This window comes from Archocentrus centrarchus, chromosome 22, assembly GCF_007364275.1.
Source record: "Archocentrus centrarchus isolate MPI-CPG fArcCen1 chromosome 22, fArcCen1, whole genome shotgun sequence".
NCBI classification, from domain to species: Eukaryota; Metazoa; Chordata; class Actinopteri; order Cichliformes; family Cichlidae; genus Archocentrus; species Archocentrus centrarchus.
Genome location: NC_044367.1, coordinates 26,435,876 through 26,459,877, shown reverse-complemented (window position 1 = coordinate 26,459,877; position 24,002 = coordinate 26,435,876). Strand labels below are relative to the sequence as shown.

The following is a 24,002-nucleotide window of genomic DNA, read 5'->3' as shown; positions in this document are numbered from 1 at the left end:
CTCGAAATCCAAGGTCACGATTCTCAGTCAGAAAAAGGTGGCGTGTGCACTCCAGGTTGGCACCAAGTTGGAGGATTTTGAGTATTTTGGTTATGAGTGGGAGAAAGAGGAAATGGGAGATTGATGGACAAATTGATGCAGCTTCTGGTGCACCGATGCAGATATTGTATTGTATGTTTGGTGAGGAGAGAGAACCCAGCATGAAAGCAAAGATGTTGATTTACTGCTCGATCTATGTTCCCACCTTCATCTATGGCCATGAGCTGTGTGTAGAGACCGAAAGGGGAAGATGAAATTCCAGATACAAGTGATGGAAAAGAGTTTCCTGTGAAGGGTGTCTGGGCTTTCCCTTAGAGATGGGGCATGGAGCTCGGTCCCTCGGAAGGGGCTACTTCTCCTCAATGAAAGGAGCCAGTTGAGGTGGTTCGGGTATCTGACCAGAATGCCTTCTGGATGCCTTCTACTGTATGTGAGGTGCTCCTGGCATGTCCTGCCGTGAGGAGGCCCTGGGGCAGACCCAGGACATGCTGGAGACATATCACACGGCTGGCATGGAAACACCTCAGCGTCCCACGAGAAGAGTTGGAGGAGAGGGGGTGAGAGGGAGGTCTTGGCATCTCTGCTTAGAGTGAGAAAATGGATGAATGGATTCCCATATAAACAAACTGCATCCATAAGGGATACTCCCAAAAAGAGAGACTCACAGTATTTACACTGATAAAGTTACCTTAGAATTAAATATGACACCACTTTCTAATTATTGTGAAGGTAATCTTTTTCTCCCACTGTATTAATGTCCTACACATACACATGGGAGCAGATGGACACTAACTGCAAAGCTCAAAAATAAAAACTCAAAACACATCAGAGTTTGAAATGATAGAAAATAAACAGAAATACAAAAACAATCAAACTGAAAAAATGGTTGGTACACGCAGAGCAAAAAAAAAAATCAATGCATTTCAGCGATTTATACAAGCTTGCCATTTGGGATCTATAGGTTGTGACTGCCAAATGTGAAACATGGCCTGAACAACAGGCCTCGTATGTTTATTTTGCAGTATAATGACTGAAAATCCTGATTGAAAAAGCTTCGAGAAAACTGTTGTGAAATTACAGTACACAAGAAAATCAATAGAAAAAAGGACAGGTATAATAATCAAAAGCGGTTACAAGTTCGACCAGTGTTCTCTCAGTCACACCTCCTGAGCCACAGCCTCGCAGCTGCAGTGACCTTTTAAGCCGTTTATGCCTGTGCATAGATATTGGCATTAACATCTTCCCGCTTAAATGGAAAGCGCTTGCTAAGCCAACAACTGCGCTCAGTGAACTGTGCACCTTGGAGGTGAATTATATCATGCTGGATTACCCTTACCTTAATTTATCTTTGCCGGCTTTGTATCTGGAGACTCTGGCCATCAACAAGGGCAGGGAGACAGCATCCAGCCAGCGCTTCTCATACTTTGGTTCATTAGCTGAGGGCGAGGGGGGTGATGGAGCCTGCGTGGAATACATGAACGATGCGTGAGCTTTCTGTTCCTGTTTCCAAATCCTTTTGATTACTGATGGACAAAAACAAGGAGCATTTACATGCACAAAGAATTCCCTTCTTAACCAGGATAATCAGCTCTGCATCAAAATAATGGGCCTGCAAATTCCTAACTTAATACTATCTGTGAGACTGTCTGAAGCTCTCACTGTCTGCTTAGTGCAGGCATGTCGCAGCTGAGCTCACAGGGTGAATTTATAGACTAGCTGGTTTCTAAAATACATTACAAATAGCAACAGTTCCCCCCCCCCCCCCAATTATTCAATTTAAGTGGAGTAAGATTAAGCCAGTACAACATTTATTTGAACACCAGGAAGACAAGAAGAAATACAAATGTTCTCCAGAATGAGGGAAAATACCTTCTGTTGCCGTGAACACTATGAAAATGGTTCTGGATCAATAGCTTGTTTATTGACTGTACGTGTAAATGACATGCACAGAATAAGAGTGGGTTTAGTTTGAATAAACTGATTTTAAAGAGTCCCTCAGCAGGACCTAAAAATGTCCATAATTTGTTAATGAAGCAAATATTTCCCTCACTCCACTAATGAAACCATGTTCTGACTTCAGTATGCATCATAAACTGTTACTTTTAGTCCTGAAACTAAATGGACCAGTTTTGAATTCTTAACCCATTTAACTCAACACTGGGCATGTGTTGGATCCTCTGCAGTTCCAGTATAGGCCCCACAGTGGAGTGGAAGACGCCACACTCAGAATTTTTAACTTGCTCTTGCTCCTTAAACACTGGGTAGGAGAGGAGTGTCGCGCCAAACTCTTACTCTCATTTATCGATTTCTCTTCAGCATTTAACACAGTTCAACCATGTTTTAATCTGCGGGTTTTTAGGCCAGTTTGAGTTAAGTACTAATCTTGCTGTCTGGATTTTAGACTAATGAAGAGTAAACAGGGATTCTATCTGACCAATCTGGTTCACCACAAGGGAGTGCCCTGTCCTCCTTATTGGTTATTCTATATCAGGGATCCTCAAGTCCAGGCCTCGAGGGCCGGTGTCCTGCAGGTTTTAAATGTGTCCCTGATCCAACACACCTGAATCAAATGGCTGAATTACCTTCTCAGTATGCAGTCAAGTTCTCCAGAGTCCTTCTATATGACTATGACTTCTATATTTGACTCAGGTGTGTTGAAGCAGAAACACATCTAAAACCTGCAGGACACCGGCCCTCGAGGCCTGGAGTTAAGGATCCCTGTTCTATACACAAATATCTGTGGGCATGTGTTTGAAAGTCAAACCATTTTACAGTATGCAGATGACACAGTCATTAGCCTTTTACACGGTAAGGAAATCAGACATGAACCTGTTGTTGAGCACTCTGTCAGGTGGTGTAAAGAGTCTCACGTAGTCCTCAATATATCGAAAAACCAAAGACATGATTGTGGATTTCTGGAAAAATCCCAGCATACCTGGAATGCCACAACATTAAGGGTCAAACTGTGGAACGTGTGCAATTTTATAAGTATTCAAGATTGAGTTTCAACACAAATTGTGAAGCAGCGTGCTAAAACAGTCACCGTTTGTGTTGATTGTGGCAACTGTCCACCTGTCACACTGAAAAGTCCGTTATAACGCTTTTTTAATAGAGCGTTTGAGTCCGTTTTCCCTTTTTCTTTGGTGTCATGGTACGGTAACCTGGGGAATTTCAGCTTCCTTGCTCAGGACGGACATTTGTAATCCCTACATGCAGAACGTGTTATAGAAACAGCTTTGTCCCAGCTGTTATTATTCCTCTGAATAAGCTATAGAAAATTGTGCACACATCCATCCATTTATGCATTTATTTATTGGGAATTCATTAATTGTAGTGCTTTTGTCCTATGGTATGATTGATGGCATCTCTAAGATTTATTTTGGTGGTTCCAGCTTCAAAAGGAACTTTGAAACCAACAGTTGGTCAAAAATCAGTGGATCAATGAGTAAATGTCTCATATGTCCTGCTTTTCTTTTTGCACAGGACAGTCAAGCAAATAAATAGTTAATAGCCATTTGTGTAAGTTTACTTTTTACAGTGACAACACACAAATAAGCCAAAATATCAACCCCTCAGCAATATGCTAGACATCAGCACATATCAGAAACTCCAACATCCTTCAATATGTGGCAGAAACACACGAGCAGCAGATTCTGGAAGTCCTTCATATTGTGATTTGGAGGTGCTGCATATTAAACGTGCCTGCAGGTTCCTGTCATGGCTGGCTGGGAGCCCTTCACAAGTCTCACCATTTTAAAGATTCTCAGACTTTGTTATCAACTTAGATCTTTACATCTTCCAGATATCCCAAACCTTGACATTTCCCATGAGGTAAACCTTAACATATTTGTTTCCTTTGCAAGGACTCAATGTTTGGTCTCATCGGTGAACATGTCTGGAGATGAAATGACAGAAAAAGTATCCTGAAAGAGGATCATTCTGCTTAGATATGAGGAAACCAACAAACTTTGTGCACTCTCCAACCTTGATTCAGAAAGAGCACAGGGTTAAGGTAAACTCTAACAGAGCATGCCTTATAGTTGGGTTAAATTGTGGGTGCACACAGAATTTATTTGTAGCTAGACCAAATGCTATTCCTAGAAAAGGAGCTTTGTCCCATTGTATTGGTCAGCACCAGAGCATGACTGCAAATGACAAAGGAACAAAACTAAGCACAGTCTGATAAAAGTAAACAAAATAATTTAACTGAAGAGTTAAAGCTGCATTTCATTTAAGAACCGAGCTGACAGGACAACACACACACTATGAATCAGGCTACATAGAAAGTTCAAGCAAATGAGGTAATAGCCATTCTTTGGTGTCTGAAAATGAGCTGGAATAGATTCAGTATGTTTTTATTTAGCACCTCAGTGTTCCCAGGGTCCTCGCACAAATACTGACTACACCTGTGTCAGTGCAAATATGCAGCATCCTTCACACACACTCAAAAACAAGTGGATCTGTAGAAAACAGTCGCATATTAGATAAAAACAGGCCAAGAGAAAAATGTCCTGTTGACACTGATTAATGACAAAATGAAATTGGTTCTCAAAAAAAACTTCAAATTGAGGTGTTAGGGAGTAATTTTAGGGAAAATACACTTGCTGTTTAAATTGATGGGTCACAGTCATTTTTGGCAGCGTCTCTCTCAGCTCTCTTTAATGGATTTTTTTTTTAAGCAGTGAGTGCAAGATACAAGCCTCTGGCAAATATACACATGCATTTTGATATTTAGAGCCAACATTAGGCAAATAAAGCTAAAATTGCCATTTAAAAAATGCCTGGCATATAACAATAATAAAATGCGTTAATATGAAGTATAAAATGTGTTTTTTGGAAATTGCGTGCTATGGATATATGTTGGTGGTGACATTAAATGAGACTTCAAATTACTTTATAATGATCTTCAGAGCAATTCAACATTACTATAATGGTCAGTGTTTCATTATGCTATAATCTGCTTAGAACAGGAATGGTGGGAAATGTGTTGAAAAGCTGTTTCTCAGTTTTTGGACAAAAGGTTCAAGAAAAATGATCATGTATGCAACTTCTCCACAAAATGACACATAGGGTTTAATATTTTTCCCGAAAATGACATGAATCAAATCCCGGGAAATGACGAGCCATTTCCCGGGAATCCCGGGAAAAAGTTTATTTATTTTTTTATTTTAATTAGGCCTTCTGTAGCCTGTGTCGGCCTTAACCTATTCTGATATTGTAGAGGTAGCTTTCCAGCTATGTCCTGTTATGCCCAGTAGGGGGCAACGTCGGCTTGATTAACGCAATAAAACCTACATCTCGACATTGGAGTGCTCGAGCTATGCGGTGTTGTATCGTTCCTCAACACTCCCTTAACAAATATAATTAGAATATTCCTCCATTGTACATGGAATTATACCAAGATATTTTACAACTGCTGGTGCAAAACAATACGGTTCATCTCCACAGCATTGATAAAGGCTCAGCCACGCTGTCGTGGCGACATCTGTTGCACTATATCTCCACCAGTGGAACGCTGTAATAGTCATTGAAAAGTTAACTACCGTACTACACTATAATATGACATAACACAGGGCCTTGAGTAATGCACCACGACTTGGTCATTGCCATTCTGGCAACAGCAAATTTATAACACCGTGTCTGAGGGTTAAAGTAGGTTCGCTGTGAATCGTCTTTTGAAAAACTGGCCAATCCTTATAGCCTAAAAAATATAAATTTTACTCAACTCCATTTTAAAAGCGAAATATGTTAAAGCAATCTATTTCATGATAATTTCTTCACCCATTAGGCCCGTATCCTAATTCATGATTGTTAGTAAGCGGCTGCAAACGAGGAAAAGAAACACTCGAAGTTAAACAGATATTTCTTTATTGTTCAGGGCAGGCATATTTTATAGGCTATATAATGCAATATAACAATATATAATAATATAAAATTATATAATACAAAATACCTTAGGGTAAACACATTGCCTACGATTTCAACAAATTAAAGAGGAAAAAAGCACAACTGTTTAATACCTCTATTAAAACGCTTGAGATGAAGGCTGAAGCCTTAAACGGAGGCTGAACGTGCCTGAAATGAAGAGTAATGCTTTTCGCATTAAACAAACCCTTCTCTCAATATTTCCTTAAATTTAACATTCTGAAGCTTTCTCTTCTTTCTGAAAGTCAAATCGACGCGCGCGACTTTTTTCCCGGTTTCCCGTCTAACGTTTCCCGGGAAACGGGAAATGGTTCTGATCGCATTTCCCGGGAATCCCGGATCCCGGGATTAAACCCTAATGACACAGCTACTGTTAGCTTACCAGTATATGACCGATATGAAAGACATACCTATACCTGGACTAGTCGTACAAGGCAGGATGGCTCCATGCTTTCATGCTGATTACACCGTTAACACCAAATTTGAACCCTACCATCTGAAAGCTGCAGCAGAAATCGAGACTCGTCAGACCAGGATACATTTTCACCAGTTATGGTGGGATCGTGGGAATTGTCGTCTGTTTCCTGTTCTAAGCTGGCAGAAGAGGTGCTCAGTGTGGTCTTCTGCTGCTGTAGCCCATCTGCTTCAAAGTTGGATGTGCCGTGCGCACTCAGAGATGCTTGTCTGCGTATCTTGATTGTAACTAGTTATTTAAGTTACTGTTGCCTTTCACTTCGCTCTCTGACATCAACAAGGCATTTTCTTCCTGTTCACTGGATATTTTCTCTTTTAGATGATTCTCTGTAAACTCTAGACATTGCTGACAAAATATTTATAATATATTAAAAAAAAAGACTGTTCAGTGTATAAACATTAATTTAATACCTACCATGTTAAAAAAAAAAGAAATTAATTAAAGAGCACTGTAGATGTTTCCTTGAAACCAGTTTAAAAATGTATAAAATCTTTATCAAATATGTGCAACCCAGCTCATTAAATCACTAGTCTGAAACAGCTCAACCTAAAAAAAAAAAAAAATTCCAACCCAAAATGAGGATCTCACCAAAATGATGATGAACACTAGCAGTGAGGGAAAGGGTAAGATTTTAATTTTTTACATTTTAATAAAGCCCCTGGAGTTTAATCCAAAGGAGGGAAGCACATTTACTGTTAACAGTTTACCATCAAAGTTGAAAGAGCCACACAACCCTAAACTGAGGGAAGAAGATTAAATGTTGGTCGGCCTCTGTCCATATAAAGCCCTGTAAGGAATCTGACAACTGAACACCGATGCCGGACTGATTTTTGTTGACATGTGGGGGAATTAGAAGGTACGCGCCAACACTGCATACCTGTCAAGTAAAAACATGAATATGGATTCCAGTGTCTCAATTGGATTAAGCTAAATACACTGTATAGGGTATATCAAATTCAAGACGCACGCGATATTTATTTTTAAATGCAGATGCTGTTACACACTGTTATGTATTTAGCATTAGAAATACATGGTTCAGTGGCACTATTTTGTGTTTAAGTAGAACAGCACCAAGTGTGGCGTATGTGCGCATTGATCTGCTGTGTTCTTCTGCAAATGGCTAATAAAAAGGAAGTCACGCTCCACTGAAGGTTCCATGGTGTCTAAATAGTTATGTCATAAGTGTAGGACATAACAAATTGGCGACGAGATTAAAACGGATCCCTGATGTGCATGAGACGACAGAGAGGGGGAAATCCTTGTGGAAGTGACGAACAAGACAAAAAAAAAAAAGAGAAAAAGCTAACCCTTCGTGTGGATGCTAATACCCCTGCTAGCGAACTGCATAGACAGCGTGAGTAACATCTCTTCTTAAGTGAAGGACACTGATAAAGACACAGAAAATGTCGGGCGGTGTTGGACAAATGGACATATTTGATAACTGCACAGAGGATTGGACAACATATGTAGAGCGAGTGGAACAATACTGTGTGGCTAATAAAGTAGAGAATGAGAGGAAAGTTGCTGTGTTACTGAGTGTGATGGGAGCAAAAACGTATAACTTGTTGCGCAGCCTCATCACACCGGCCAAACCAGCAGCCAAAAGTTTCAAGGAGATCACGGAGGTGCTTCAAAAACATTTCCAACCGAAACCACTGGTCATAGCCGAGCGATTTCGATTCCATAAACGACATCAGCTAAAAACGGAGTCCACATCAGAGTACATCGCAGATCTCCGGCGGCTGTCGGAGCACTGTCAGTTTGGGGAGGGGCTTTCAGATGCACTGAGAGACCGTTTCGTCTGCGGGCTGCACAACGAAAGCATACAGAAACGACTCCTCACAAAAGATAATCTCACGTTGAACCGTGCATTAGAGATCGCCATATCTATGGAGACAGCAGCAAAAGATGCAGGAGAGCTACAGGGAAAATACACAGAACCGCGTTCTGTAAATAAAATGCGCATGCAGCGTAATGATAAGTCACAGACCTGCTACAGATGCGGAAAGAAGTCACATGACGCTGCAAATTGCTGGTTTAAGGATAAAGAATGCCTGCAATGTAACAAAAAGGGGCATATACAGAAAATGTGCAAATCAAAGCAGTATGATAAAAAGAAAAACAAAATGTGGAAAAGAGAAAGGAAGCTGCATGACTTAAATGAAACAGACTCAAATGATTCTCAAGAGGATTTGGCATGTCTTGAGCTGAACACAATACAGGGGAAAGATAATGATGCAATATGGCTCACACCAAAAATACAAGGAGTTAAGTTAAAGATGGAGCTGGATACTGGGTCAGCCCTCTCACTAATCTCATATGAAGATTACAGAGATAAATTTCCCAATCTGAAACTAAAACACACCTCAGTGAAGTTAAAAACATACACAGGTGAAAGAATAACTCCCTTGGGAAAACTGAAAGTGAAAGTGGAATATGAGAAGGATAAGTGCAACCTGGAACTTTATGTTCTGAAAAATGGAGGTGTGCCATTATTTGGGCGTGACTGGTTGAAACACATCCACCTCAACTGGAAAGGAATAAAGTCCATGAGACTAGCACATGGTCTGAGTGCACATCCTGTGGATGAAAGACTGAAACAGACACTCGAGAAGCATGCTCAGGTGTTCAAGGAAGGTATTGGCACTCTGAAAAATATTAAAGCACAGATCATACTGGAGGACAATGCAAAACCCAGATTTCACAAAGCACGTCCTGTACCATATGCCGTACGGCCCAAAGTCGAAGCAGAGCTCCAACACCTGGAAGAGCAAGGAATACTCACCAAGGTGGAATGGTCAGACTGGGCCACACCAATAGTATCAGTGAGCAAGAAGGCAAGTGATAGTGTGCGAATCTGTGGTGATTTTAAGGTTTCAGTGAACCCAGTCCTCCGCATCGATCAGTACCCACTCCCACGAATAGAAGACATATTCACAGCAGTGGCAGGTGGCAAACACTTTTCAAAAATCGACCTTGCTCAAGCTTATCTTCAGATGGAAGTAGAAGAGACATCCAAGAAATATCTAGTGATAAACACTCATAAAGGCCTATATCAGTACAACAGACTGGTCTTTGGTATCGCCAGTGCCCCAGCAGTATGGCAACGCGCTATGGATCAGGTTCTGCAGGGCATTCCAGGAACGCAATGTTTTCTGGATGACATAATCGTCACAGGTGTCGATGAGGAGACTCATTTGGCTAACCTAGCAGCAGTCCTGGCCAGGTTAGAAAAATATGGACTGAGAGCAAACAAAAACAAATGTGAGTTCTTCCAGGATGCCATTGAATATTGTGGCCATAAGATCGACAGGCATGGACTCCACAAAACCAAAGACAAGGTTGACGCAGTCTTGAAGGCACCGGAACCTAAAAATGTGAGCCAACTACGCTCATTCTTGGGCTTAATTAATTATTATCACAAGTTTCTACCGAACCTGTCGACAGTTCTGCACCCCCTGCACTTGCTGCTGCAACAAAATGTCAAATGGAAATGGACAAAAGAATGTGAAGAGGCATTTAATGGTGCCAAGCAGCTCATTACGTCAGAGGAGGTGCTGACGCATTTTGACCCAAACCTACCCCTTCGCCTTGCCTGTGATGCCTCCCCATATGGCATCGGTGCTGTGCTATCTCATAAAATGCCTGATGGATTGGAACGACCAATTGCTTTTGCCTCAAGGTCCCTAAATGCAGCAGAGCGAAACTATGCACAGATCGACAGAGAAGCGCTCAGTCTAGTGTGGGGAGTGAAGAAGTTTAATCAGTATCTATATGGAAGACACTTCACCCTGATTACAGACCACCGACCGCTGGTGTCCATTTTTAACCCTCAGAAAAGCATTCCAACCATGGCTGCAGCACGGTTGCAGCGGTGGGCCTTATTCCTTGGTGCACACACTTACACCATTGAATTTAAAGGGACAAAACTGCATGGGAATGCAGATGGACTGTCACGCCTTCCACAAAGGCAAACCACTGAAGAAACCACTGACCCAGCAACTGTGTTTCACGTGGCACAGATGGAACCTCTACCTGTCACCAGTGCTCAGGTGAAAAGAGAAACAAGCCGAGACACAATCTTATCCAAAGTGTATGATTTTACTGTGAATGGCTGGCCATCCTCCAGTGACACTCAATTATCTGTGTATTCTACCCGCAAAGACCAGCTATCTGTTTGCCAAGGATGTGTCTTGTGGGGAACCCGTGTCATCCTTCCACCCAAACTACGTACAAGGGTACTAGACTCACTACACGATGGACATCTGGGTGTTGTTAAGATGAAGAGTCTTGCTAGGAGCTATGTTTGGTGGCCAGGCATAGACTGTGAAATAGAGAACGTGGCTAAATCCTGCACTGGTTGCCAGCAGACACTGCGCCAGCCTCAACCAGCACCTGTACACACATGGGAGTGGCCATCCACTCCATGGCAACGCATTCATATAGACTATGCTGGACCATTTATGGACCAAATGTTCCTGATTGTGGTTGATGCTCACTCAAAGTGGCCAGAAATTTTTCCTGTGAAGCAAGCAACAGCTGCCAGCACAGTCAGCATCCTTCGATCACTCTTTGCACGCACAGGTTTGCCACAACAGCTTGTAAGTGACAATGGCCGTCAGTTTACTGGAGAGGAGTTTCAGAGTTTCCTCAAGAACAACGGTGTACGACATATGACTTCAGCTCCCCATCATCCAGCAACAAATGGACAAGCTGAACGGTTCATTCAGTCCTTCAAGCGGTCAATGAAAGCCAGCCGATTGGAGGGAAAGCCAATGCAACACAAAATCGACAGCTTCTTATTGGCTTACAGAAACACCACTCATGCAACTACTGGACACACACCTGCAATGCTTTTCATGGGACGAAATCTGAGATCACGTTTGGATCTGTTAAAACCAGACATCCGCAAGAATGTCCAGGGCAAACAATCTTCTTTGGTGGAAACAACAAAGAACCGAACCAGATCATTTGACATTGGACAAAAAGTTCTTGCCAGAGACTATAGAGGCCCAAATCAGAAATGGCAGTCTGGCATGATTCTGTCACAGACTGGACCTCTGACATACAACATTAATGTTGGAGACAACTTAATCTGGCGGCGACATGTTGATCAGATTGTAGATGCAGAAACCCACATGGTTCCAAGGCAACCTGAGAGCACATCCACATCTCAGGATTCAGAAGAGTTTATCTTCGCAACACCTCCTGAGGTTCAGGGTTTAGGTGAAACCACTGATGCCCAAACAGCCGAACCTTCCACACAGAGTACTATGGACTCTGGCCATTCTGGCAGACGTTACCCTGAGAGAAATCGCAGAGCACCTCAGAGACTGAATTTATAGATTTCCAGTTCATTTTATAAGGAAACAGTTAAAATGTTTAGAGTGAACAATCTGCCACTATGTTGTAGATCTCAGAGTAGTTATTATGTTTCTGTTACACTCTCTGGAGCAAATTTATTGGGTTACAGCATTTCCTAGAATATATTTTGGTGCTTGATGTTAATTGTGGTTCATCAAAGCTGGATGGGAGGAACTGTTATGTATTTAGCATTAGAAATACATGGTTCAGTGGCACTATTTTGTGTTTAAGTAGAACAGCACCAAGTGTGGCGTATGTGCGCATTGATCTGCTGTGTTCTTCTGCAAATGGCTAATAAAAAGGAAGTCACGCTCCACTGAAGGTTCCATGGTGTCTAAATAGTTATGTCATAAGTGTAGGACATAACACACACCAATGATAAAATTCTGCTGTTGGCACAGAGAACTGCATTTCAATTGTAGAATATATTTACAGAACTAAAAGTGGTTCAAGTAGAGATCCCTGTGGCACGCCAACATTAATGTACACAATGCTTTGTGTTCTCTTTGTCTCGATTTCTGTTTCTGCTCAAATCTGACCAAGTTGTAAGTTAAGGGTGTCATGATCCACAGCGTTATGTGATGTTAGATTAGCAAAGAAGTCATTTGGTTCCCTGGTCGGTGCAGTTTTTGAGCACTCAGATTTGAACTCAAAGTCGATCTACCTTCATCGACTGTTTCAAACACCGACTGATGACTTTCAATCATGTAATGATTGATTAATGATTAAGTAATGATTAATTTTGATAAATAAGGTAAGGTCTTTTCTGTATAACAGTAACCTTACTTATTATTGATTAGAATATACATATTAGGTCTACCAGGAAGCCATCTTTTCAACAGTTCTTTTTGGGCTGCCTGAAATGGGGTCTAAAGCAAGTAATATTTTAGGAATACAAACTTTATGCAAACAGCTGCTTAAAGTTCTGGCCTAGTCTCCTGTCTTTGTTTTTCCATTACTGACATCCATGTTATTGGCTTTGCAGTGAAAAAACAAAGACAAAAAAACACCAGATTGTGACATAATTAAAATGCATCAAAATCTTTCAGTATTTCAAATTTTAATAAAACTCCTGATTGATGCACTGCACCAAAAATCAATCATTCTAAACAGTCCTGCAGCAAAATATGTTGACAAAAGCTTTGATAGTTGAAAGTATGCCACATTTAAATGCAAATCACACTATACTTAATGAAGAACAGATGGATTACACATTATCTAATGCATTACAAGCTTGTTGATCAAATGAGTGAAGCTGAGTGAACATCAAACAGCGAATCATTCTTGAAGCCAAAGATTATCTGTCAGCACAAATTCCCCCAAATAATCTGATGTAGTCCCCCCCCCCCATCATTGTACGCACAGGAGAAGAAAAAGTCACCTGCCTTCCTCTGAGTTTGAAATGGCTGAAGAGAGCGCATTAAAATAGCCTCCGGGTGGACTGTAATCAAGAGTGAACAGCAAAGGAAAAAATGACCACCTTTGCACATTGAGGCACATCATTGCTGAACTATAACATGTCACACGCAGACCCCTGTCAGCTCGCCACCAGTAATAGCAACATTTCTAAAGAAATTATCATCCTTTGCTCCAATTATGTCAACCCCGAACAACATGTTACTTAACTCTCAAGTGGAGCTCTGCAGAGAGTAGATGAGGTGGCAGGAAATGGAAAACTATCAAGCTGTCAGAATGGATTACACTGACAAAGCACCTGCCTCTTCTGTGGAGCTGGAAAACAGAACCTGAGGCCACAGCCAGCCACTCCATCATGGATACTGATATTTGAGAAAGTCATGAACACAGAATAACTATTGGAAAGGCTACTGAAGACCGAGCTCAGTAAAATCAAAAGGACACTTAGATGTTCAGCTTAATTAGATTTTTTTTTTTTTTTTTTTTGGGGGGGGGGGGGTCATGTTAACAAGCCATTAAAATGTGTAGATTCTCAGTCATCCAGGTCATAGTAGTCTCTGGAGCTTGAAAAAGGCGACTGGACTTCTTTTTGTTTCTTGAAGACGTTTCACCTTTCGGATGAGAGGTGAAACGTCTTCAAGAAACAAAAAGAAGTCCAGTCGCCTTTTTCAAGCTCCAGAGACAAGCCATTAAAATCTGGCTTACATCCACCAAAGTCTTCAAGATCAACTTAATTCATTAGTGAAAGTTGACCAAAAAACATTACAACTTAGAAACTATGATTCTTACAAGCTCGTTATGTGTAGTCAGCATATAGTGTATAAAGATTTAAAATGTCACATTTGACCTCTGACCTCTTCTTCAAGGTCAACAGATAGATCTGAAGGTTAAAGTGATAATGCTATATAGAGCTATTTTTGAAACTGTTTCTCATTGCCACTGTTTGTAATAAAAACAATGATATACAGGGATTATGAATATGCTACTTTGGATCTCTGACCTCAAAGTCAAATAAGGTCAAACTTTTATTAGGCCAAACTTTCATAAAATGTCTTATCTTTTTTTTACCTTATCTTTGCACCCCCCCTTCTGACGTTCTCTGGAATATTAAAAATGTCACATTTGGATTCATCACACCATAAGAACTTGTTGCCACTGATTTTCAGTCACGTTCTTGTGTAATTTGGCATACCTCAGCCTTTTTTCTCCATTTCCCTTACAGGCTTCTTAAGATGCATCTGGCCTTTCAGTTAATAGTTCCTGTGTGCAGTCTTTGCTGGATTTTTTTCCTTTTCTTAAGAACATGACTTTCAGATACTTTTCATCTGATGAGATTTTTAGCCATGCCACTTATTTTGTCCTCCACTTGTCCAGTAATTACATTTTTTAAGAACACACTGGACAAAAATGCTTTAGCTTTTGGCTAATAGCTGATTGGGAATCACCACATGGTGCCAAAATAACATTTTATGTTCAAACTGTTATCTTTGGCACATTTCAGATTCACCAAAAGAAATGGGAATAAATTATGTATTTTGGTGACAGGCTGCTAGTAACAAAGTGTCTAAAGATAAAAATGGGTTATTTGCTATGTTGTCTTGTGTAGACAACACTGGTTCATCCTTTGAGACAGATGCCTTTTTAAGCTTGAATGAGTCATAGGTCAGGATTAAGTGGCTTAAGAAACAAAACAAATACACACAAAAAAAAAAAAAATCAGATCAAACACATTCCTCTGAAAACAGTCAGGTACAAGGACTAGACTGAAAATGAGTCAAAGATCTTCAGAAAGAATTACAACAAAGTCTGTATCCCTGAAAGCAAAAGACACTGCTCAAAAAATGTAAACAATTTTAATCACAGTACAGCATCAAGTCAATTAATACAGAGCTGGTAAGTTATTGAGCTGGTCAGTTAAGTAGCAGAGGTTGTAAATCACTTTCAGCAGCTTTGGTGCTCATGAAATGAACAGGTGCACTAGAGACATTTGACATTTTCATCTTTTCTGACTGGTTTTTCACTTGGCTAGGGTCATTGGAAGCATGGATCATACCTGGACCCAGAGGTTGCACATGTAGTCCAACTCCACCAGGATGGAACAAGAGGGTGGAGGAGATTCCAGGAGACAGGAAGTTAATCTGGCACAGGGCTCTTCAACTCCAGGCCTCGAGAGCCAGTGTCCTGCAGCTTTTAGATGTGTCCCTGATCCAACGCACCTGAATCAAATGGCTGAATTACCTCCTCAGTATGCAGTCAAGTTCTCCAGAGTCCTGCTAATGACTTCTATATTTGACTCAGGTGTGTTGAAGCAGAGACATCTAAAACCTGCAGGACACTGGCTCTCGAGGCCTGGAGTTGAAGACCCCAGCTCTAGCAGAGCTGGACAGGGCTGTAGAAAAAGGTCATTAAACCCATTAGCATGACCGGTATCTGCTCCTTTGTGCAAGGAGGAATAGGATGAGCACTGCCAGAGCTACAAAATGACCTCCAGCAGGTCACTGGTGTGAATGTCTCTGACCAAACTCTAGTGGGCGCTGTGCTCACTGCCCTGCACTGTGGAGCCCGACTGGCATTCGCCACAGAATACCAGGATTGTCAGGTCCACAACTGGCGCCCTGTACTTTTGACAGATCAGAGCAGGTTCACCCTGTGATGCAAAGGATCTGGAGAAGCAGTGGAGAACGTTATGCTGCCTCTAAAATTATTCAGCATGAACGGTTTAGTGGTGGGTCGGTGATGGCCTGGGGAGGCATATCCCAGAAGGGACACACAGACCTCTACAAGCTAGGTACAAGCTGACTGCCATTAAGTATCGGGATGAAATCCTTGGACCCACTGTCAGATCCTACACTGGTGCAGTGGGTCCTGGGTTCCTCCTGGTACACAACAATGGCTGGCCTCATGTGGTGAGTATGCAGACAGTTCTTGGAGGATGAAGGAATTCATAGCACTGACTGGCCCCCATGCTCACCTGACCTAAATCCCGTAGAACACCTCTGGGACATTTTCATGCAGATCTGAAAACTGTGCTTCCAAAGTTCAAACAACATGTCAAATGTTCAACCAAAGGGAAGAACACCCTGGACTGTATGTATTCATCTCCAAAGAGCCTTTCCCCTGCCCCACCTCAGACAGTCAGACCACCTATCACTGTTTTTAACTCCTGTTTACCGTCCTCTTATTAAAAAACACCAGTATACCATCAAAAAGGTCAAAACCTTGTCAGCAGGAGCATCACAACAGCTGCAGGACTGCTTCCAATGCACCTCCTCGAGCCTGTGTGTGGAGACCATCACTGTCAACAAACACATCCGTATGTTTCCAAACAGAAATCCGTGGATGACACGGAAGGTCCAGCAGCTCCTTAGTGAACATGACGCAGCCTACAGCTCTGGAAGCAGAACAGTACAGTGGGACCCAACAAACTAAAAAGAGGCATTAAAACAGCAAAGCAGGAACTTATTGAGGGCATCCAGAACGTCACCAACCACAGGAGCAGCAGAGGGTGGCAAACATGGTGCAGAACATCATCGGTCTACCACTCCCACCACTGGACTTCATTTACTAGTCCCATGTTCACAGCAGAGCTGGAAGGATTATTAAGAACTACAGCCATCCATTCCACCACCTTTTTCAACTGCTACCCTCTGGGAGGCGCTACAGAGCCCTAAAATGCCACATCACCATAATGAGAAGCAGATTTTACCTCTTAGCCATCCACGAACTGAATCAGACCCACTCCACCCACAAACAGCACAATCAGCCTTAACACTCTGGAAATCATGCACCTGACTTACCTTCTTCAGTTTGATAACACTTTTACCATTTATCTTTTTCTTTTTTTTAGGGAACATAAAAATTTCAAATTTCTTTGTTGTGTGCGCATGTATGACTGGTATCAGTTTTAATGAGAAATAGTAAAGGTCCTTGTATGTGGCCATGCAATGACAAAGACATTCATTCATGTTTCGGGTGCACCTCAGACTGTCCAGGAGCTCAGTGATGCCTTGGTCCAGATCTGGGAGGAGATCTACCAGGTCCACCATCCATCTTCTCAGCAGGAGCAAGCCCCAATGTCAGGCATGCAAACAAGCATGTTGGGGCCATAGAAATTAATGAGTACCATTTCAGAGTTGCTGCAATGAAATCTCTGCAAAATGAACTAGCCTGCTGCATCTGTTTTTCCACACTGATTTTCAGGGTGTCTTTGAATTCAGCCCTCTGTAGGTTGATCATTTTCATATCCATCAAATGATGTGGCATCATTTTGTTCCTAACACATTACCCAGTCCATATGGTATAGATATACAGCATGACCCCCACCCCCCACTGAGATCTGATATGTTTTCAAAGTATTCCTTTGATTTATTATAAGCAGTATATATAAAGAAGGTTGGTTCAGGACTTTTGCACAATACTATATTTGAAGATTAGAATCTCCATTAGCGGTTCCATAAAGCAGAACTAGTCTCAAGATAATCTAAGTGTTGATTTCATTCAGACTGGACAAAAGTGGAAGATTATTATTCAATCACCCAACCAACCAACAAACGCTGCGTTCTCTGAAAACGCAGCATCGGACATTATTATATGCACCAATGACTCAGCACTGCTGCACAACGCTCGACACAAACACAAAGAATGTCTGTCGTAAGGCACTGGAAAAAGTTTGAACAAAGAACGTGTTGTCAATAAGTTCTAACTGAAGTGAAATCATTTAGTTTTTGATCACAAGTAAAGTGCGAACAACTAATTCGTTCCATCATTCCATGAAACGAAGGCGATGGTGGTGCATTGGTCATTGTTGTGTATTACTGCAGGTCTTCTCTGAGGATTTTGTTTTTGTACCAACTTCCCCTCATCTTGCCTTTACCATTTTAAACTTTTCCTACATTTCCAGACTAAGTTTTGACATCCACAGTGAACTCAGCAGAATGCAGCCATTTAATGTAAAAGGTAAAGAGCAATATGAACCTCAAAAAAAGAGAGCAACGTCTAATGCTCCACACGCCGCCATGCCCCTTGTGACTGCACAGCATTCGGGTTTATTGGGTATGCTGTCAGTGAAGAAATTGCAGTCTCTTACTCTCTCCACCGTTCCTCCCTGTGTGATTGTTGAGTGTTAATGAAAAACGGTGAGTCCTTCCTCACTTCTGAGGAGCTCAAAAACATTTCCTGTTAGTGGTTTGGAATGTTCATGTGACAAAATGTCAAATTTGTTGTAAAAAAAAAAAAAAAAAAAAAAAATCTGCCCTTTTGAAACATGGTGATAGTAAGAAAAAGGTATGGGGACGACCAGTGTGGCTAATGCTGCTTTTTTCCTTTGGTGGATGTCATCATGCATCAAGGTTATTATAATAATGGGAAAAAGAAATAAAGAAAACCACACTCTCAGACATTTACCTTGGCTGTGACACTGGACAGACACACAATGTGGAATATAAAATGAGATGTTACAGTGGTGGGTCAGACCATTTTTTTTTTTTTTTTTTAAACACAGAGGTGGCAAGGCTGCGACAATCCCCCCCCCACACACACACACAGTGTGGACCAGAAACTAGCAGCTATTTTTTTTATAATTTTGTAGGCCAAATAATTTGTTTTTCTTGTTACTCTTGTTTATGCAAGACGGACAGGATTAGAAATGAGTACATCAGAGGGACAGCTCAGGTTGAGCGGTTTGGAGACAAAGAGACGAGGCTGAGATGGTTTGGACACGTGCAGAGGAGGGATAGTGGATATGCTGGACCAAGGACATTGAATATAGAGCTACCAGGAAGGAGGAAAACTGTGCAAAAGCTGTGTAGTTCATCTGTGGCCAACCTCGTGCTTAAAGAACATTTCCATTACAGACTATTTCCTATGATGCACAGTTACTTAATTTCTCCCAAAAAAAGAAAATAAAATGACATTGCATGCTAAGTTATGGGCTGCCCTACTTTTCCTTAAATCTCTGTCTTGCGGCTTCCTATCATTATACTCTGAACATGAAAGTGAAATCATGCCTTGTACTGCACTGAAATACCTCAAACACAACACACAATTAGGCCTACTCAAAGAACAAAAACAACCACTCACATAACAGCCCTTCGTGAGGCAACAACAATCTCTTCTGACACGACCGAAAATGCTCCAGAGGCCAGCGTTTTGCCATTTTGTGTTTTTGCAGCTTTTAAATGTTATTTGTGATGTGGGGAAACGGCTCGTGCTGTCAGACACCTGGTTTGCAACTAAATATTTTCATGTAAAGACCCCTTACACCGAGTCAGCTGGCCCATTATGTCACAGAGTCATGCCAGAATTCTTTTTGCACAGGTAGGCATGTGTCAGGGTTTACTGTGCACACAGTCAAGACTGCAGACTGCACACAGACAGTGCAGAGACATGTCTGGGCTCCTCTGATGCAGCTAGAGAGTTAAATGGAAACACTTTAAATCTATGAAAGGTTAAAATGATCACCTGCTGTCCTTCATGATTACTCTGAATAATGCAGATAAAATAACAACCCAGACATGCTGTTTTAAAGCCACCCTTTCCATTATAAATGACCATATTAATATGCAATTATGTGAGACTTCACCATTAAAACTAAAAGACTGTCTTTGGGTAAAAATATTTGTTTAGCCAGAAGAACTCTAAAGAACAAATTCTCTTCAGCTGCAGCAACACATGGTACTGTATGGATGGTACACTATATGCTTTTGGAAGCTAGTGCTGTCAATACAAGTAATGAGCCAATGGCATCATGCCGTCCTCTGTGAGATAGAAATGTCCCCTCTGTGAAATCAGCTGCAACATCTCCCAACCAACATCCCAGCAGTACACTGTAATCACAGCCATCATCACTGAAGATCGAGAAAGCTCAATGAGCGAATAACAGCTTTGTAGGATGACAGAGCTAAATGAATGACACCCCCCCCTTTGACCCTTGCTACCCCTGTGATAACACATTGATTCAAGTCCTGCCTGAAAGCATGAGCTAAAACAGACAGATGCTCTATTGCTACTGTAGGCAGAAGACTGTGGATATGAAATTAAAATACTGGTACAGAGCTGTGAAGACCACCACTTTAGATTTAACAGAGCCCAGAATTAACGAATGCATGAAAAATTATACCCGAGAGCCATATGCAAGGGATAAACTGACCAAAACATACGTAATTCCACAGTAAGTTTTAAAATGCTAATAAAAAACAAATAGATTTTGCTGATTAACATTTTTTGCATGTATTAAAATCACAGGCAAAACACACCAGTGCGTTTTAACATCACTGAAGGGTGGAAGGACAACAGGGAGAGTCTGCCAGGGGCCAAACTAAACACCATCCTGGCATATGTGCAGAGGACATTATGGATTACTTCACATTTAATAACATGTCAAAGTCAAAAGAGATTTGTATGAGCCGGAGTCCGAAAAGATAGGCAGAGGCTCAGGCTGCAGCTGATAACACTACAGCAGCCGAGCCAGTGGTCAGCCCTGCTGAGCTAGCTAGAATAAAGTGTTTTTATAGTCGGTGAATGATTTCCCTAACATTTATTAGATGCAGTTATTTACTCGTTTACACTCTGCCCAGCACTGCTTGGATCAGCTGGTTACTGTGTTTCTTTCATTTTCATTTATCAGCCATTATCAAGAGCCAATACTGATGAGGAGGCTTCATGGTTTCAATAATGTGCTGTTATCACTCCCCTTGTGCTAACTAGCAGGCCGGGCCAGACTCCAATTAGGCAGTTAACACATCAAGTAATGGGTTGAGTACTTCACTAGTGACACACTAAACTCTTTCCCCTCTCCAGGTACTGCTCACTCACACCATAAAAACGCCTTATTTCAGATTATCTGAAAAACTATGTACAAAATACATGTTTAGGTGTGATGTCTCTGCACTCTGGACATTTTGCAAATTAGTACATGTGTACTAAAAGTTTTACCTATTGATTTAATCGATAATAATGCAGAGACTTTTACAGTGCATATCCTCAAAGGCTGTTTTTCTTCAAAAATGCCTTTTCCTCCAATAATCTGAGCCACAAATCTCCACTTCAGCAGGACTTGGATTCCTCTTTGTAAAGGTTTACACTGAGGCTTCATGTATCATTCAGTGCCTGATGGAATATTTTAGATCTAGAAACATGTCAGAAATTGACTTTTCTGTTGACTGAATCTTCGGATTCACAGAGTTTTTATATATATATATATATATATATATATATATATATATATATATATATATATATATATATATATATATATATAAATAAAAAAGAAATCCTCGCTGTAAAAACCTTTAAGTCCAACAAATGAAACAAGAGTTTAGAACCTGGATTTGTCCAAAATTCATATTTATAGTATTCACTGTCCTGGAATGGTATGAAAATACACACAGATTTAAATGAAAATGTCTTATTTGCCCCCATTTGGATATTTCAACAGCATTTCTGAAAACTTGTATAACAAACATGTTTAAAATAATTAAAGATCACCAAGAATTCATCATCATGTCAATTAGTTAATTCTTTTTTACCTTCTTCACCTCAAAACAGCAAAAACCCAGATAAAGAGGAAAAGGGAGTAATGGAGGCTTAACTTGTAAGACTTAAAAAAGCATTTTCATTATGCACCTCCAAGACACATCAATAAGAAACTGTTGATAAGGCTCCTCTACCTGCAAACAAGGTCGGTTTGAAGTCTTTTATGAGGCTTCATATTCATTAAAACTCCATTTATTCCTGAGTTTTATGGATGAATAATAAATAAGAAAATGATTGTGTATCAAGCACTTGCAAAACTGAGATGACCTGTAGCTGTTCACTGGTAATGCTTCTGCCAACCTACACCTCTCTTGTTGTTGTTATGCACATGCATTTGGGTGATCTCACATAAATCCCAGCATCCCACTGCCAGACCTTCCCTTTGTAACTGGTCTAAATCAGCCTCAGCGTGTGGGAGTACTGGGTTTTTGTCATTTCATGTGGAATTAACCTTTTTTAGAAAACAAGCTCAGGTGTCGTTTATAAAATTTGAAACTGAAAGAGTTTCAAGGTTCTGGTACGGCTGCATATCGAGGTGCTGCTTCCTGCTTCTTTTCAGCTATTACAAGTCAAAATGTTACATGCACAAGATGTTCATCGTACTAACTGGAATAACGAGAAGGATCTGGCACATTTATCTGTTATTGTCTATCACAGAGCAGCACGGTGGTGCGGTGGTTAGCACCGCTGCCTCTCCTGGGTTCAAATCCACCATCTGGCCGAGGCCTTTCTTTGTGGAGTTTGCATGTTCTCTCCATGCCCGTGTCTCCGGGTACACCAGCTTCCACAGTCCAAATACATGCACTCAGTGGGGTTAGGTTAATTGGTGATTCTGAATTGCCCATAGGTGTGAATGTGAATGCAAATGCAAATGGTTGTCTCTCTGTGTTAGCTCTGCAACAGACTGGCTCTTGCCCTATGGCAGCTGGGACAGGCTCCAGCCTCCATCGCCCCTGCCCCGCAACCCTGAAATGGATAAGCAGAGAGGGGGGGGGGGGGGTGGATGGACGTCTATCACTCAGTGTGATGCCGACAAAGCCTCCCTGAAGATGAGAAGAATCTGATAGTCTAACAATGATGATTTCCCTAATGTACACAAACAGAAGGGAGCAGGGAGGATTTGTCAACATTAGGAGCATTAATAGTCTCAACTGCTGCTAAAGCTAATGGCTTTAATGCCTCAGCAGTATAGAAATTACAAGCTACACTCACTAGCCACTTTATTAGTTACAACCTTACCAGAGTGGACCTCCTTTTGCCTTCAGAACTGCTTTAATTCTTCATTGCACAGATTCAGCAAGGTGCTGGAAACATTCGTCACAGGTTTTAGTCCACATCCACACCACCCCCTCCCCATCTCAACCACATCTATACATGCCTAAATGCACTGAGTTGGTGCCATGTGATTGGCACAGAGCGACTGGTGAGTGTGTATGCTGTGTGCTCATGTGAACACTGCACCCTGGCAGGTCGTGTCTGTAGCTCCAGCTATGCGACTGAACATGGAACTGTGATGGGAACACAAAGGTTTACACTGAGGGTTTGTTCATGTATCATTCAGTGCCTGCTGGAATATTCTAGAAAGAGGCCCAGGTTCAAACCAAAGTTAGAGAGATGCTTTAAAAGAACTGCAGGTTCAAAAGCATGCCCGTCTTTCAAGAACACACAGAAGGTGTTAATCAGTGCAGTCAGTGAGGCTCTCAGATAACAGCATTTTAAACCTTTAGCTTCATTTGAAAGCATCAGCTACCTATAAAAAACTAAAAAGATGGTGGTGCTAAGCGGGAAACAGATCAAACCCAAACCAATCAAGTTTCCATGTGCAACATCAAAAAGGTCTTTCTTACTGTGTTGTTTCCATTTCCATTTAAATGCACACCGCTGTCGAACAGCGGGGAGGACACTCGACTGTGATCTGGCCCCGGAGAACCTGGAAAGACAGAAGAATGATTCATGTTTACAAAAATCTTTTGAAGAATCGCTGAGAAAGATTACCAACTTCACACCTTTAATATTAATATTTGAATTCATCTGGACACAAAGGAGAGTCAGGAATTGCACATAAACCTCAAACAGCACGTCCCAGCTCATAGTCTTAAATTTTAAGGGTTATTATTGACTTTATTCTGCTGCCCTGCCTTCGAGCCATGCAGTGTAGATCACAGGCAGCATCCAGAAGAGATGAATGCTGCTCTTTGATATGATATTAACTTGGCGTTGGAGGACCTGCTTTCTGATTCGGTCACACTTG

The 24,002-nt window shown here is 41.3% G+C and overlaps 1 protein-coding gene across 1 annotated transcript in view; it reads right to left on the bottom strand.

Annotated features, from left to right (window-relative positions):
* The window catches only part of sntg2 (syntrophin, gamma 2), a 115,526-nt gene that overhangs the window by 56,456 nt on the left and 35,068 nt on the right, over positions 1-24,002 (bottom strand). The window contains exons 8-9 of the mRNA XM_030718462.1: positions 23,599-23,681; positions 1,376-1,500 (exon numbers count right to left, since the gene is read on the bottom strand). Coding sequence (XP_030574322.1) covers positions 1,376-1,500; positions 23,599-23,681 — 208 coding nt within the window. The remainder of the gene's footprint in view (positions 1-1,375; positions 1,501-23,598; positions 23,682-24,002) is intronic.